The 18306-nt window shown below is 41.8% G+C and overlaps 1 protein-coding gene across 1 annotated transcript in view; it reads left to right on the top strand.

Moving 5' to 3' along the window:
- The first annotated feature begins 12564 nt into the window (after positions 1 to 12564).
- The window catches only part of KLHL3 (kelch like family member 3), a 117297-nt gene continuing 111555 nt past the window's right edge, over positions 12565 to 18306 (top strand). The window contains exon 1 of the mRNA XM_025388597.1: positions 12565 to 13088. Within this exon, the coding sequence (XP_025244382.1) occupies positions 13075 to 13088 (14 nt within the window). The 5' untranslated portion in view covers positions 12565 to 13074. The remainder of the gene's footprint in view (positions 13089 to 18306) is intronic.

Below are 18306 nucleotides of genomic sequence, written 5' to 3'. Positions count from 1 at the left end.
TTTGTTAATATTAGGAAGGTGTAAATAATGTGAGTGTTGAGAGGTGACTTCAGGCAGGAAGAAGGATCAAGAAAAGCATTGTGGAGCATATAACATTTAATCTTAAAAGATTAAGGTTCTCATAGAGAAGGTGGAAGGAGAAAGAGGGCATTTTAGGTAGAGGACAGATAGGCAGAAACATGGAGCATATTCAGAGAAGTTTGCTAATTGATGTCCAACACTAGGTACATTTACAGATGTTCTCATTGCATCATTTAGTAACCTTCCGCTTCACAGATAAGGTTGCTAAATCTCATGCCAGAAAAGTAACTCCCAAGGACCCCTAGCTGATGACATGATAGAACTGAGAGTTGAATCCAAGTCTGACCAATTCTAGTCATTTTGCTCCTTTCATTAAGCTTCATTGACTTCCAGATAACAAATGACTAATTTGTACTAAGATAAAAGAGAGTTGTGAGAAATAAATTGGGAAAATTAAGGTGGAACCAGATTACTGAGGTCTTTGAGTAGTAGGCTAAGGAGTTTGGACTTACCTGGTAGGCAGTAAAAGTCATTAAAGGTTTTTGAGCAACAGTAGTGGTAGTGAAACTAATTCACAGAGATTAGTCCAGTAGCATTGAGTAACATAAATGGCAGTGGGGGATGTTTCAAAGTGGCAAGTTTGCTAAGACAACTGATGTTAACCAGGTAAGAGAATGAGAGAGCATGAACAAAGAGGTGGCATTGGAAATAGACTGACAGAGAAGAGGTAAATTGTGAAAGCATAATTGACAAATGATTGGATATATGAAGAATGAGGAAGAGGGAGTAGATTAATCAAAATTACTGTGTGAGTGAGAGGATGGTGATGCCACTGGTAATAGAGAAGATTTAGAAGGAAGATGTGGACATAGTCAAAGACGCTGGTAGCACATTGAAGCGTTGTGTCTTGTGCATATAGCTTTACAAAATGGCCATTGTGCTGGATATTCTTTTTGCCCTTTCTGATCCACTTTCCATCTTTATCTCTCTTGCTCTGTGTTCCTGGGAGGCTGACTACTAAAGAACTGCATACTCTCTTTTCTGGCTTTATTCATGGTGGGTTTGGACCGTGATACAAAGGTGAGGCTGAAATATTTGTTCCTGCTCTTTCTCATATACTTAGCAAGAGATTGTCAGTGGCCACAGCTCTGCTCCAATGGCTCTAGGTCTTTTCTGACTTCTCGTAACTATCTCCTATTTGCTAGATTCTCTAGTCCCAATATCGTTCAAACCTTGTTGATTTGCCTTAACTGTGCCCACACTCTTGTAAATAGTTCCTTTTATTAAAACTCTTCAATAACTGAATATACTGTGGTCATCTCTTCAGTGAAATTTGAAAAAAAACCTTTCACATTTTCTAATGACTTGATCTTCCAACACCACCAGACGTGAAGACCTAGCTATTTGCACTAGGTTACTACCCCTAAATTCAGTGCCTCCCTGTTTCTTACTATGTCAAATTAAAATTTGTTACCCTTCTGCTTTTTGATTCTGCTGGAAATACAGAAGAAAAAGACAAAAATCCCTGCCCTCAAAGAGCTTATATTTTACTGGGCAGAGACAGGCAATAAGACATAATAAATTATATGGTGTGTTAGAAGATGAGAAGTATAGAAAAAATTAGGGTGAGGAATGGTGAGTGTTGCAAGGGATGTTTGTGAGGATAGCATACTTTAAAATAGGGTGGTATGGGTAGATCTATCAGAAAGTGACATTTGAGCAAAGACTTGAAGGAAATGTGGCAGTGAGCAATATAGGTATTTAGGGGAAGAGAAAGAGCATTCTAGGTAGAGGATTAGGAAGAGCAAAAGCCCTGAGGCAGGACTGTGTCTGGCCTCTGAGGAAACGCAAATTGTTCAGGGTTGCTGGACCTGAATGAAGAGGAGAAAAGGAATAATGAGGCCAGAGAGGGGCCAGATCATGTAGGGACTTGTAGGTTGTTGTAAGGATTTTGGCTTTTACTAGATGAATGGTGAGCCATTTCAGTTTTGAGCAGAGGAGTTCCATGATCTGATTTGAATTTTAAAAGATTCTGCATTTCTCAAAATTCCTATTCCTGTCATACAGCTGCTTTCAATGAAGGTTTATAAGGAAAGCAATTGGAACTACTTGGATAAGGCATGAATGATCCACAATCTTTTCAACTCTAACATAGGTATATACATATATATATTGAGAGATGCTGCTTTTTGGCTAAAATGAATCTTGAATTGGGGGTGTGCAGAAAAAGTTATATCTGGCCTGAGACTGGTATTTTTTAGAATGGCCTACTTGCATGGTTGGCCCTTATCTGAACATGTGGATTTAGGGGTATTCCCACTGTTCACTAACTAATAAAGGTGGTTCACCGTACCTAGACTGTGCAAACAAGATGATTTATACTAAATACCTGCTTTCCTTCTAGTAGTATGGAATTTTGATACATGCCGGTAAAGGGTGTCTATATGACCAAACTCCCAGTGAAAACCTTGCATACTGAGTCCCTAGGCAGAAACATCACTCGTATAAAAATGTGCTCTGTGTGAATCTTCATGGGAGGGAGAGATCCTGAAGAAGATTGCACGTGGATTCCTCCAGATTCTGCTTATGTCTTTTTCCTGTATGATCCAACTGTGTACACCTACTGTGTCACTGTAATAAACTTTAGCCACGAGTATGAGTGCTGAGTTTTGTGAGCCCTTCTATCGAATCTCTGAATATGGGCTTGGTCCGGGAGATCTCTGACACAGCTAGATTTTTTTTTTTTTTTTTAAGAGTCACCAAGTTAAGTGGAAAACATCAGGTTGTGGATAGAAGAAGCAGTTGGGCAACCTATCACAGAAGTCAGCCAGCTCTGTCTAGTGGAGAGCTCTTCTGACCTGTTTCTGCTTTGTTAATTCCTTTTCTTTTCTCCAAAAGCTTCCCTCCATTTGGTTTTGTCACACTTTATACATTTGTAACAAATTGCTGACAGGAATTTGTCCATCAGGTTATGAAAAATGGCAAATGAGAGTAAAATTATGGATTTATTAAGAACTATTAAAGTATTCATATGCTCTGGGACACCATTACTAGGAATTTAACCTAACAGATAGTTTATTGAAAAATTTATTGAAAGGAAAACAGTCTTTGCATAAAAATTACAACGTGGCAAAAAATTGGAAACTGTCAAATATTAGGGAAATGTTAACTGAGGTCTGTCAGAAGGTGAAATATTAACTCAGTGTTATCAGGTGAATGAATTAACAAGATGTGGTATATACATACAATGGAATATTCAGCCGTAAGAAGGAATAAATTTCTGGTATGTGCTACAAGATGAAGGAACCTTGAAAATATGCCAAGTGAAATAAACCCGACACAAAAGGACATACTATGCGCTTATATGAGGTACCTAGGGTAGGCAAATTCATAGAGGTAAAAATAGAAAATTAATGTTTAAGGGGTACAGAGTTTCTTTTCAGATGATGAGAAAGTTCTGAAAATGGATAGTAGTGATTGTTATACAACATTATGAATGTACTTAATGTTGCTGAATCGTATATTTAAAAATGGTTAAAGTGGCTTTTTTTTTCTTTTTTTGGAGGCAGGGTCTTACTCTGGTGCCCGTGCTGGAGTGCAGTGGCATGATCATAGCTCACTGCAACTTCGAACCGTAGGCTCAAGTGATCCTCCCGCCTCAGCCTCCCCGGTAGCTAGAACTGACTACAGGCACATGCCACCACACCTAGCTAATTTAAAAAATCTTTTTGTAGGCCGGGCGCAGTGGCTCATGCCTGTAATCCCAGCACTTTGGGAGGCCGAGACGGGCGGATCACGAGGTCAGGAGATCGAGACCATCCCGGCTAATACAGTGAAGCCCTGTCTCTACTAAAAATATAAAAAAATTAGTCGGACGTGGTGGCGGGCGCCTGTAGTCCCAGCTACTCGGGAGGCTGAGGCAGGAGAATGGCGTGAACCCGGGAGGCGGAGCTTGCAGTGAGCTGAGATCAAGCCACTGCACTCCAGCCTGGGTGACAGAGCGAGACTCCGTCTCAAAAAAAAAAAAAATCTTTTTGTAGATATGGAGTCTTGCTATGTTGTCCGGGCTAGTATTGAACTCCTGGACAAGTGATCCTCCCACCTCGGCCTACCAAAATGCTGGGATTACAAGTGTGAGCCACCACACCTGGCCTAAAATGACAAATTTAATGTATGTTTTACCACAATAAAAATCGTAATGAAAAAATATTTAACATAATAAATATGTAAGTATATTAAAGTAGTGAGATTAAAAAATTGTATCTTGTAAATTTTTTTTAAAGACAAGCTCTTGCCCTGTTGCCCAGGCTGTAGCACAGTGGTGGTGCAATCATGGCTCACTGCAGCCTCAAACTCCTGGGCTCAGGCGATCCCTCTGCCCGTGCCTTCTAAGTAGCTAGGACTACAGGTGCACACCACTATGCCTGGTTAAGTTTTAAAGTGTTTTTTTGTAGAGATGAGGTCTCACTATGTTCCCCAGGCTGGTCTCAAAACTACTGGGCTCAAGTGGTCCTCTCTCCTTGTCCTCCCAAAGTGCTGGGATTACAGGTGTGAACCACCATGCCCGGCCAAAAAAATTTTTTTAATGAAATCATGGGACATTGAAATTACTTATTTGCAAATATTTACAATTATGAATACCTTTAAAAAAACTCCATAGAATTATTAAGTTCTCAATTTATTTCTGTTCTCATATCATCCTCTCTCTCTCCCCAACTGGAAGTTGCCTCTTCTTCCACCGAGTTTCCATGATACCTTTTCTGTACTTGACTCTCATACTTTTTACCATTGTATATGCCTATGTCTAATTTTCTCAAACAGCTTGTATGCTCTTTGGCATTATATTAATATAGGATTTATGCTGTCACTCTCTGGTACAGCCTACATAGTAGACATTCAGTGAGACTTAGTTGACTGAATTATAAGCATGCTATTTTATGAAAGTAGAGATTTACCAAAATATTTGAGCATACTTGCCCATGGGTTTTATATCACTTAAAGTGTGTGCCTCCCTCAATTCTCTGTACTTGCTAGATGTGCAGACCCGATCTCACCCACATACACATCATTGTATTCTTGACTTTGGGGCTTTGCATCCTTTATTTATATTTTATCTTTTTATGTGAAACAGCCCAATTTTCTTTGGATCCAGAAAGGAAAGAACTGCAGACGTGAGGCAGAGGCAGCAGATAGAGGAGAGGATAATTGCAGTCGGTTTAAAGTTGCATATACCTATTGGAAAGTCGTAAGTAAGAAATAGTGTTCTTTCCTGAAGAGAATGTCTGTGAAGGAAGCAGATTTTTTTTTTTTCCTTCCTAAGCCACTGGTGTAGTAATTAGGTTTTACTTTTGTTATGAAGAGATGTATACTTTTGCCAGCAGAGGGCACCACTTGTAGGTTGCAGATTCATAGGAAGACTCAGAGACCAGTGTGCTGGTCTGTGTGAAGTACTCTGCTTGTTGCTTTAGTTGGTCTGCCCCAGAGCTGCCCATTTTTTTTTTTTTTTTTTTTTTAATTCCCTTGGGGTCTGGTGGTACTCTTCCAGCTTTCCCCAAGAGCATTCTTTGGCTAGTCCTGGTCAATAAGCTAGGTGCCCAGAGGAATCCAGGTGGAAGGACTTTAGTATAGTAACTGTTGGGAAGCCTTGGATGCCAGCCTGTATGTAATATCTTTAGGGGTTCAAAGCTGTTTTTCCTCATCCAGAGGTAAGGTGAAAAGGGCATTAGGCCAGGCATCTGAGGGTCTCGTTCTGCACTGAGCTTGGCTCTCCAGGTAGTTTTGACCCAGTTACCTTTTCTCTCTGTCTCAATTAGCTTATCTCTAAAATGGAGATAGTAAGATAGGGGTAGTACATTCTGTGTATAGCTAATAGTGGCCTCTGAGGTCAGGCAGAACTGGGTTCAAATTCCAGCTTTGCCATTTACTAACTGTGAGGACTTGGTTCAAGTTATTTAACTCTCAGAACCTTGATTCTCTCTTCTTTAAAAGAGAGATAATAGTCCCACAGGGTTGTGAGAATTAAATGAGAAGGGTACACGTGAAGTGTGGAATACAGGTTCTGGCCCAGAGTAAATATTCAAGGAATGGGAGCTATTATTACCATTCAGGGGATGTTGTCTTAAGTCAAAGGAGATGATGGATATGAAGCACTTTGTAAGCTTAAAAATGCAACACAAATGGCATGAGTGATTATACTCTGGAATCTACTTGGCGTGAATTCTTTTACCTTCAGAGGAAGAGTCCTTATTCCTCTGGATAAGGTGCTGTTTTGTTTATCTTTTGACTTTTTGGGGTCTCAAGTTCCTTTTCAATTTCTGCCTGGCTGTCTGAGGGCACTTGGCAAGTGCTCCTGAATATGAGAGGGCATTTTGGTGATACAGGTGTGGGTGGACCTTAATTTAGCTTTGGTCTTGTTTAGTCCTTGTTGGTAATAGTAACCAGTGGAGATGTGAAAATAGCTCCAGGAGAGGCCCTGTTTAATTTTCTTCTTGAACCTAGGACCGAGTGCTCACAGAACTATAGTTTGGTAGCATTGGCATAGACAATGAAAATCATAGCTGCTAGTAGTTGCTGAGTGCTTATTATAGGCCAGGCTCTCAGCTAAGTGCTTTACATACTTTCACATTCTAACCTAACAACGCTGTGAAGTAGGTACTATTGTTCTCACCTTTTTTCAATGAGAAAATCGAAGATTGTAACTTGCCTAGGGTCATGTTTCTGGTAAGTACATTTGAACCTTGCCCTGTCTGATTTTAATGGTCTGGGCTCCTTTCATTGTTCAGGTGATGTTTGCATCCAGCTGTGCATTAGAGTCACCTATGAAGTTCATTAAAATTCCTGTTCCCAGTGGGTGCAGTAGCTCACACCTGTCCATCCCAGCATTTTGGGAGGCTGAGGTGTGAGCATTGCTTGAGCCCAAGAAGTTTGAGTCCAGCCTGGGCAACATAGAGAGACCCCGTCTCTAAAACTAAAGGAAAAAATTTTTTAAAATTCCTGTTCCTCAGGCTCTAATTCTATGGGTGTGAGGAAGAGCTGGACCCTGCAGTGTTTTTTCATTTTTCCAGATTTATTGAGGTATAATTTGCATAAAATAAACCCTTTTTAAGTATATAGTTTAATGAAATGCAGTACTTGTATACAGTTGTGCAGGTATTACCACAGTCAAGATACAGAACATTTCTATAACCCTAAAACTTTCTTCATGCCTATTGATCCGACACCTACCATTTTAACCAGCTGGGAAGATGTTTCTGATGCACAGCTAGGTGTGGGACCATTGTACTCTGTTATGGTGCCTGCCAATGTGAGGAACTGATGTCCTGGAGAAGGAGGGTAAAAGCGAGAAAAGAAAAAGGGCATTTACAAGGAAGAATGATTGGCTTAGCTGTCTTCAGATAAACTGTACTGGCTCCCTGTACAGAGATAGAGTATGGAAGAGAGAACTTTCTAGATAAAACCCAGCTTAAAGAAGTTTCTCCTCCCAACATGGTTTCTTCCTAAGCCACATAAGAGCTGAATGATTCTAAACAAAGTCGGTGTAGATAACTGAATAAATTGCTTTGGGGTAGAGATCTGGGGTCACTGGGGACTTTTGATAAGCTGTAGAAGAAGGCTGGGGTGTGGGAAGGACTAGGCTAAGACGGGGGTCCCCAGGTCACAACCGGTACTGGTCCGTGGCCTGTTAAGAACTGGAATGCACAGCAGGAGGTGAGCAGCCGGTAGGTGAGCATGACCACCTGACCTCTGTCTCCTGTTAGCTCAGCAGTGGCATTAGATTCACCTAGGAGCATGAATCCTATTGTGAACTGTGCATGCAAGGGATCTAGGTTGTGCACTCCTTGAAAAGCTATCTAATGCCTGATGATCTGAGGTGGAACAGTTTCATCCTGAAACCATCATCCTCCCTGACCCCCCACCCCCATCCTTGGAAAAGTTGCCTTCCATGAAACTGATCCCTGGTGCCAAAAAGGTTGGGGCCCGCTGGACTAAGACACTATTATTGCTGGGCGATCCGACGATGGTACCTTTTTCTCCAGACAGATACCACTTTCATTCTTTTGACTCTCCTCTACTGCAAGACTCCAACAGCAACTGTCCTTAATCTGAAGTCCAGTCAGGAAAATTAGCCTAGAGCAAACAGGTTCAGGCTGTGGTCCAGAGAACATTTGGATAATAAGGTAGAAAATGTAAAATGTATCTCTGAAACTGGAAAATATTGGGGGTAGGAACTTTGTGCTAGGAGTCTGGAGACTGCTTCCTGACTCAGCTCTGTCCCTGGTTTTGCTAGATAACCTTTCTTCCTTTTTTTTTTAAATTTCAACTTTAATTTTAGATCAAGGGGTACATGTACAGGTTTGTTACATGGGTATCTTGCATGATGCTGAGGTTTGGGGTATGAATGATCCTGTCACCTAGGTAACGAGCATGGTACCCAATAGGTAGCTTTTCAACTACCTTTTAAGGCTTGCTTCTTGTATTAGGTGGTTATTGTGTTGCTATAAAGAAATACCTGAGGCTAGGTAATTTATAAAGAAAAGAGGTTTAATTGGCTCATGGCTCTGCAGGCTGTACAGGAAGCGTGCTGGCATCTGCTTCTGCGGAAGCCTCAGGAAGCTCACAATCATGGTGGAAGGCAAAGGGGGACCTGGTATATCACATGATGAGAGCAGAGGCAAGAGTGAGGAGGAGGGTGCCACACACTTTTAAACAACCAGATCTTGAATGAACTCAGAGTGAGAACTCACTCATTATTTTGGGGACGGCGTGAAACTATTATGAGTGATCTGCCCCTATGACCCAATTACCTCCCACTAGGCCCTATCTCCAACTGTAACACTGAGGATTACATTCCAGCATGAGATTTGGATCCTACCAACATCCAAATCATATCACCCCTTTTCCCTCCCTCCATCCTCTAGTAGTCCCCAGTATCTATTGTTCCCATCTTCATGTCCATATGTGCCCAGTGTTTAGCTCCCACTTATAAGTGAGGACATGTGACATTTGGTTTTCTGTTTCTGCATTAATTCACATAGAATAATGGCCTCTCACTGCTTTCATGTTGCCTCAAAGGACATGATTTTGTTCTTTTTTATGACCGTGTAGTATTCCATGGCGTATATATACCACACATTCTTTATTGAGTCCACCATTGATGGGCACCTAACTTGATTTTTTGTCTTTGCTATTTTGAGTAGTGCTGTGATGAACATGCAAGTGTGTGTGCCTTTTTAGTAGAATGGTTTATTTTCTTTTGAGCATATACGTAGTAATGGGATTGCTGGGTCAAAAGGTGGTTCTATTTTTAGTTCTTTGAGAAATCTCCAGACTGCCTTCCATAGTAGCTGAACTAATTTACATTCACCAGCAGTGTATAAGCATTCCCTTTCCTCCACAGCCTTGGCAACATCTGTTATTTTTTGACTTTTTAGTAACAGTCATTTTGACCGGTGTGAGATGAGATGGTATCTCATTGTGGTTTTGATTTGCATTTCTCTGGTGAGTAGTGATGATGAGCGTTTTTTCATATTTGTTGGCTGTTTGTATGTCTTCTTTTGAGAAACGTCTGTTCATGTCCATTGCCCACTTTTCAAAATGGGTTTATATGTTTTTTGCTTGTTGAGTTAAATTCCTTATAGATTCTGCATATTAGACCTTTGTCAGATGCAGTTTATGAATGTTTTCTCCTATTCTGTACACTGTTTACTCTGTTGATAGTTTCTTTTGCTATACAGAAGCTCTTTAGTTTTATTAGGTCCTACTTGTCAATTTTTGCTTTTGCTGCAATTGCTTTTGAGGACTTAGTTGTAACTTCTTTGCCAAGGTCAATGTCTAGAAGGGTATTTCCTAGGTTTTTTCCCTGGGATTTTAATAGTTTTAGGTCTTACATTTAATTGTTTACTCCATCTTGAGTTTATTTTATTTTATTTTGTTTTTTGAGACAGAGTCTCACTCTGTCACCCAGGCTGGAGTACAGTGGTACAATCTCGGCTCACTGTAACCTCCGGGTTCAAATGATCCTTCTGCCTCAGGCTCCCAAGTAGCTGAGACTACAGGCACATGCCACTACACCTGACTCATTTTAGTATTTTTAGTAAAGATGGGGTTTTGCCAGGTTGGCCAGGCTGGTCTCAAACTCTTGACCTCAGGTGATCTGCCTGCCTTGGCCTCCCAAAGTGTCGGGATTACAGGCATGAGCCACTGCACCTGGCTGAGTTAATTTTTATATATGGTGATAGGGTCCAGTTTCATTCTTCTGCATATGGATAGCCAGTTATCCCAATATCATTTATTGAATAGGAAGTCCTTTCCCTATTGCTTATTTTTATTGACTTTGTTGAAAATCAGTTGGTTATAGGTGAACAGCTTTATTTCTGGGTTCTCTTTTCTGTTCCATTGGTCTATGTGTCTGTTTTTATACCAATACCATACTGATTTTGTTACTATAGCCTTGTAGTATAGTTTGAAGTCAGTTAATGTGGTGCCTCCAGCTTTGTTCTTTTTGCTTAAGATGAGCTTTCTTTTCTAAATGGCATCTTCTGAGTATTCTCTATTCTGTCTACTTCCCGTGAATCATGAGTGGTGAATAAAGTATGAAGGTGTAGTAGTATGGTTTTGACACATACATTATAATGATATCGGTTAGCATGGCAAAAGTGGGTTGCAGGGAAATTTTGTGGGTTTTGATATTGGCTCTTTATAGTTGTATTTTGAAACTTGAATACCCACAACCCTTACATATTTCCTTTTTGGATCCTTTTTCTTTCTGTCTGGTGTATTAGATGTGGCATTTCCCCACCTTCCTGTAAGGCGAATATGTAAACGTGGGTATGTGCAAAGGAGTCATCTCTTTCTTATGTCCCTTTTATGAATCACCCAGTTGTCTTCCTGGTGGATGTCTGAACTCTGGCATGGATTCCGAGATTCAATTTCCTCATTTGTGATGTTCAGTTTTTTGTGGTCCCTGTGATTGACCTCAAGAGGAAATATCTGGAGCAGGGCCACAAGGCTGATTAGAGGAGGAAGGGACATAGAGGGAACAAGATAGGGGGGGTATTGTTGTGAAAGGAAGAAGTGAAGATACAGCCCTGTGGGGTGTAAATGAAATTATCCAGGCCTCTTCTCACTTGAGAAAGAGTGAGTTTGAGTAATGGCCTCGTCTAAGAGAACGCTGAGGTGCCAGGGGAGGTAATCTTTGAGAATAACCCTGTAGCCAGTTTGAGTTCAGGAGGCTATATAAAGTATTAGTTACTTTTACTTTCTGTCACCCCAGTGTTTCTCTCTTCCTTCTGTGGTTTTAGAGCTTTGTAGTAGTGAAGACATTTATCAGGTTAAAATGATAAGAATGATAGATTTACTAAGCGTCTCTTCATACTTTCACCTACATCATGTTATCCTCCTTGAAGCCCCCTACAAAACATTAGAGCCTAGTGTTTCTTCTTAAACAATCATACAGATTACTCTGAGAAGAAAAACAGACCATTTAAAACATTTTTAGAATCCTGTGATTTTGGAGCTGAAAGGGACTCTAAAGACTGTCTGGTCTGACCCTATATTGTGAATGAGTAGCTGAGCATGAGGTCCAGAGTGTGGAGAACACTACTCAGGAAAGTCACTCACCCAATGAGAGCTGGTGCAGATTCGGAAAAGCCCAGGAGTGTCTTGAGGGGTCCCAGAAGAGAGATGCTCATAGCTGATTTTTCTGAGGCATTAGGGTAGCTTCTGCACCACTTTTTGTGGCTAATTGCCCCAGTTACCTCTAAGCCTCTGTGGCTAGGATATACAGACTGGCCTCCTGCTTTCCACAAGATTATGTTTTAGTTTGGGAAAGAAGATTTATAAATAATGAATTAGCCAAGACAGTATATTAGGTGTGAGATGACAATACAGGACAGTATAGTTTGTAGCTATTTTGGTGGTGATTGGCTGTCATTGGTGTGATTCGGGAAGTTATGAAGACATGGGATTTTGACTAGCCTCCCAGAAAGACTAAAGGACTGGGATTGGAGAAGCCTTTCCAGGCAGGGAGAGTTAAATTAGTCTAAATAGAAGCTTAGCAGCTGGAGATTACAGGATGTGAAAGATCTTTGGCTGGATATGGGGGTTCAGTGGGAGACTTACTAGTTGGAGCCACAGCTTAAGTTAAATTCCAATATGACAGATTTTAGGAAGATATTTTAGGATTGTGCTAAGATATTTTAGTATTCATTGTGATAGCTTTACTGCAGTAGTCTTTGGCCTCTTGGAGTAAAATAGGGTTTGTTTCTGTTTCATCTATTTGTACTACCTCTCTTTTTCGACTAATTTTCCAATTTCTCTCTGTATTCTTTTAATTTCTCTCTGTGTTCTTCTCACTTCTGTCAGGTGCTTTTTCCTTAACTTCTCCCCATCTATCAGACACTCAGAGCTACTATAGAATTTGGGAGGAGGATTTGGAACATAAACTGTGACCTACAAGTGAATTTCCCCAGGTGGATGATAAACTCCACTGCAGGCCACAGAGGGGCCTCCTCATTCCAGCAATCTGGCCAGGCTGACAGACTCATAGCCTATGGGGGCAGGGGAGGGTGTAGGGGCCAGTATTTCTCGGGCTAGTGACGAACTGCCTGATTCTTTGCAGCCTAGACAGAGGAGGCAGGAGCCCCAGGGGCGGGCTAATCGCCTGGGCTGGGGATGCCTAGGCAGATGCAGAGGCAGCCGGAAAGGTGGCAGTGCACCTGGGTCGCTGGAGCTGCTGCCGTTCCTAGGAGACCAAGGAGCAGCAAGCCTGCGGGGGAGGGGGAGCAAGTGGGTTGCTGCTTTTAGCAGCTGAAAGGGCTGCAGGGAGCTCTGGGTAAGACATTTTCTGCTGCTGCTGCTTTTGCGGTAGAAGCTGCTGCGAGTAAGTCAGAGGAAGGAGGATTGAGAAGGGAGGAGGCTTCACTTGCAGCCATGCTGAATCACTGTTGCTGATCAGATCTCCCACTGGTCTGCTGGGAGAATCAAGAACAGAACTAGGATCCCCGGGTGCATGCACACAGTTCAGCGGCTACCACCCTGACTGGGCCTCACACAATGGAGGGTGAAAGGTATGTATGTATAAGTATGTGCTGTGTTGTGTGTGTATATAAGTAAATGTGTGCTTGCGGTACAGCCACCAGCTTTTGTGTTTGCATTGGCTAGGCAGGGTTGGAAGACCTGGCCACTGATGGATCTCAAAGGGCGGCAGAGCAATAGCAGGAAAGCCGCTTTCCAAACCACCCATTCCAGGGCTTGAATCTCCAGAGATCTGGCTTCCGCAAAGGCAGGTCTGGGTTTGCTAGGCAGCGGAGCACCCTGAAAGAAGGGACTTCCTGGCTGGTGTTCGGGAATAGTTTCAGCACAGGCTGAATTAGATTGCCTTTCTCAGGCTGTTTCAAGGAGGCGTTTCCCTTTCCTGGCTACTTTCCCGGGGTGTTTTTTTCTTTGGTGGGGGGTTTTTGATGTGATAGTGGGGCTGGCCTGACATAGTGTACTTGCATTTTCACGCAGGAGTGCTCGAATCTTCAGCAAGCATGCCATGCTGATGGCTGTGTGTGTGTGTGCGCGCAGGCACGCCGTGTATGCCTGTATACACACACATTCAGGGATGAAGGAGAGAAATCCAGTCAGATGACACTTGCTCTGAACTGAGTTTCATATTTGTATTGAAAAGTTTATGAGTTATACTGGAAGGTCTGTGCTTCCTCCATCAGGGATTTCTTTTGAAATACGAACCAGCAGAAAAGATTTCAAGTACTTTTGTTGAGCTGGATCTAACTAGCGAGGCAGTTAGATCCTGGCAGGCACACCCATCTAAATTTTTAAATTGTTATCTGAAGATCTGAATCTTTCATTGTGAAAGTACTCAGTGCAGTGCAGAGGTGACATTCCTCTGTCTATGAAGTAGAATATCTCTTGAGTGCCAACCTCTTCATTCTTTGGTCTGCAGTTGGTAGAGTACAGGGCTTGCCATTTTATCCGAGGAGAGAACACTGCAGGGAGGGGTCCGGCCATGGCAGTGCACCACTGAGGGGAAGGCTGCTGCTCCAGGTTGCCAGTTTGATGCAGACAGTAACTATCTGGTTAACAATAATAGGCTCAACTAAGTCAACACTAGAGAATCTCTCAATGAACACTTTCCTTTTCATGAGTTGTTGTGACTTCTGCGTCTCACGGGGCTCAGTGATGCCATTGAACATCTCTAGACCCTATTAGAACTGGCATGATGGTTGAGTGTCATCTCATTCTTTTGTCTGTAGAGGCCCTGGGAATTGTGTTTCTTGATGACTCCCACAGGAAGAGCCTGGGACTGACTGTGCTGCTGGTGCATCGTCTTTCTGGGTGCTCTTTGTAACAGGAGTTTAGTGTTGAACTGCATGTGGCCTGCTGGGCAGCAGAACATGTGAAGGCTTGTTTCCTAGGTGTGGGGCAGAGGTGAGCAGTGTCTTTGGTCCCCAAAACAGTGTTCCATTGATCTGGTAGGTGGCAGAGAATGGGGCTGATGTGATGAAGGTTTAGAGATTCTGGGCCATGCCTATTTGCTTGATCTGTGGTGTAACTGGGGTTGAGAGATCAGTGTGAGACTACTAGCAGCGGATCAAATGGTTTTGGGCACTGTGTTCCCAGTTCTGTGTTCAGAAATGTAATGAGTCCCTGCCCCTGTCCTGGGGCCTCTCAGCTGGGATGGCTGATGTCTATGGCTTTAGAACACCAGGTTGCACATGTTCTTGTACTTTTCCTCTGCTGAAGGCAGATGGTAGACAAGAAATCCAAACCGAGCAGCTTCCAATGTTCACCAGGTCACCCAGGTCATACCTTTTGTTCCTGCCTCAAGCCCAGCTTACCATGCCAGGCATTCAAGTCTTCTGAACTCCAACTCCTGTTCCCATTCCCACTGCTCACTCATAAGCCTACTAACAATTCTATTGATCTCTTTCATGATCACCCATCCTATACGTTACTTCATCTAGCCTCATATCCTTAGCTCCCAGAGTTTCTTTTGCTGGATGTCTTTCCCTTCTAATTTTGCAAAAGTTATCTATCAAGGTTATTCTAAAATTCTACTTTATCTTGGAAACTCAGCTTTTCTAGTTCTGGCTGATGTTCTTCTGAATTCTAATCCCTCTAGTTTGCATCTCATAGTTGGACACTGAATAATAGGCCCATCAGATCTTTTAGTGCTTTTATTTCATATATCTTAGCAGTCCCCAAACTTGGAGACAGGTCCTCAAGGGCAAGGCTAGTACCTTGTACTTCTAAATACGCCCATTGACTACTGTGTGGGTACACAAATAGCAGGTGCTGAATAGTTATTAGCTGATTAACTAATAACCTTTGTGTGAGGCTCTGATAACTAAAAAGAAAGTTGGTGAGAGAAGAGACTGAAGCCTTTGGCCAATAGGTTCATCTTTGGATATCAGCCTTATTATCTTAGCACGGGTAACTGATTCCATGGAATGCTTTGAGATAGGGGGGAGAACAGAGGGAAGTAGCCTTGTTTTGCAAGTTCCCTGGGAAATTGAGGTCCGGAGAAGCTGAGTGACTTGCCTAGGATCACATGTCCAACCTCCAGAGACTGGAGGGATCCTAAATCTGGTGCTTGTTCCACACTTAACCTGCTGAATCTTAATTGGGGCTGTTTTTAAGCATTACAAAATTTCAACCAAGAGATTGCTAATGAACAATTTTTTTTCTTTGCCATGAGGGTATGAAAATACTTTGTACCTTGAAAGGCTATTAATTAAAAGCATGGGCTTTGGAGTAACTTAGACCTAGTGGTGAATCTATTTACAGTGTGACCTTGAGTGTGTCACACTCTTTTCAGAACTAATTTTTCTCTTCTGTGTAAAGGGAATAATAACAGTACTTATACTTCATAGAGCTGTTGTGAAGATTAAATGATACAATATGTGTAAGGTACCTAGTAAAGTTTTTTAGGCACTGAGTGAGTACTCAGTAGATGGTAGTTGCTATTATCATTGGTATCCACCTATTGCTATGTTGTAGCCTATACCTCGCTGCTGGGTTACTAACCAAGGCATATTTTAGGACCTCTCTCTGTTTATCATCCAAAGCAGATTATGTAGAACCATTTCCATGAGGAAATGAGGGAGCTTATCAGGCCATCATCTTGCTTCTTACCTAAAACTATCTCCGTATAGTAAGTTACCCCATAGGGCTTGGCATTTCTTCTTTTAGGTTTCATCAAGATCTACCTTAATCTTTCTTTTTATAGACAACCTGTGGCATCTAGTTTCCTCAGTGATTTGGAACCATGGGCTGGATACATGTTTGTTCAGGCCAAAATCTCAAGAAGAACTTGTGAATTTGCACTAACCTTTGGTGTATCTTTCTAGATTTAGAGGTCTCTCCTGGAACTTATGATACTAAGTCTTCCCCAGTTCCCTCTGTGGGAGAATCACTGTGGCTTGACCAGTCAGACGAAGGTGATTTTGTCTTCTCTTTTGCAAAGGGAAAGGGTCTCTGGCTGTTAGCTATTACAATGATAAATTGTGTCCATGTGAGTGGGTATGTAGAGAAGATAGGTATCACAAATGGCAGTTGTCCTTGCAATTGGGATTTTATTTCAGTTCTGGAAATCAGCCTTGTGGATAGCTTAAAATAAAATTTCAAAATAAATGGTTAGTCAGATTCATAGAGACAGAAAGTAAAATGGTTGCCAGGGGCTGGAGGGAGGGAGGAATGGGGAAGTTATTGTTTAATGGATAGAGAGTTTCAGTTTGGGAAGATGAAAGAATTCTGGAGATGGATGGTGGTGATGGTTGTACAACAGTACGACTGTACTTAAAAATGGTTAAAATTATAAATTTTATATTATATCTATTTTACCACAATAAAAAAAACATTCAGGCCCAGACTGTGGCAGATCTGCAAGAGTTACAGAGCAGCACAACTTTGGAAGAAGCATTATAAAAAGGGGAAGTTAATTGTCTATTTTTCTTAAAATCATGATTATTTTCTTCATCAGAAGCACAGCGATGCCCCTGCTTGAGACGGGCATCATGTACCGGGCACTGTGCTGTGATTTTGTGTGAGGTGTCCTCAGAGGATAGTTCTTACTGACTGGTTTTTACGAAGGAGAGCCTGTTCCTGGACCTCAGGGAACTTCTGATCCAAAGGAGCTCATCTATTTACCTTTGATCCAGGAATGACAGATAGAGAATATTTTCTGAGGAGACAAGACTTTGAAAGCCAGTATACTTTAAATGTTGAGTTTTCTAATGTCAGGTTAAATGCTGGCAAGACCCAGGGAAGAGCAAGTGTTGAGCAACCTCGCCTTTTTTCTGTTCCCAGTGGCAAGTCACTTAGTCCTCCCCGGACCTTAGAAGTCAGGGATAGAAAATTCTGTAAAAAGTTTTGGGCATCACTGCTGCCTGAAGCAGATGTGCATGCATTTCAACCATGATAATTGAAACCAAATTTTTTCATTTTGGAAATACTTTTTGGCAAAGTAAAGTTTTCAACTGCAAAAACAAAGTCAGGGAAAGAAACCTCTTGATTTCCCTGCACCCAGATTTGGATTTTTAGGATTTTGCTTGCTAAGTTTTGAATTGGTAAGACAGATCTGGACAAGGTAATTTTTGTGTGAGTTTTCCTAAAGCAAGTGCTTTATTTGATGAAATTTGCCATCATCAAACTAACCTTTTTTTTTTTTTTTGCATTTTCTGGATGAATGTTCAAACTAGGTTAAATGGAATAGAGCACTAATAAACCATGTAAAAAATAGATTGAACATGTGCTGGTAGGTTTTTTTGTTTTTTTGTTTTTTTCTGAGACAGAGTTTTGCTCTGTCGCCCAGACTGGAGTGCAGTGGCGCCATCTCGGCTCACTGCAAGCTCCGCCTCCCAGGTTCACGCCATTCTCCTGCCTCAGCCTCCAGAGTAGCTGGGACTACAGGCGCCCGCCACCACGCCCAGCTAATTTTTTGTATTTTTAGTAGAGGCGGGGTTTCACCATGTTAGCCAGGATGGTCTTGATTTCGTGACCTCGTGATCTACCCGTCTTGGCCTCCCAAAGTGCTGGGATTACAGGTGTGAGCCACTGCGCCCAACCCAGATTTTTTTTTTTCTGTTAAATAAGTTCAATGCCTCTCAGGTCAGAGATCTAACTTTTTATCATTTATGAGGATTTTTGGAGTCTTAGCACAACTTTCCTGGACTTTTCATTTTCATTTATGAAAGTATATCGTAGCCACTATCAAAATCACACACTTGCAAGGGCTTAGCTCTCCTATTCAAACTAAACATAAACTTGGCTCCCAAAATG

This window comes from Theropithecus gelada, chromosome 6 (assembly GCF_003255815.1).
Source record: "Theropithecus gelada isolate Dixy chromosome 6, Tgel_1.0, whole genome shotgun sequence".
Lineage (NCBI taxonomy): Eukaryota > Metazoa > Chordata > Mammalia > Primates > Cercopithecidae > Theropithecus > Theropithecus gelada.
Note: the sequence above shows the minus strand (reverse complement) of the source record. Positions and strands in the feature narration are given on the sequence as shown.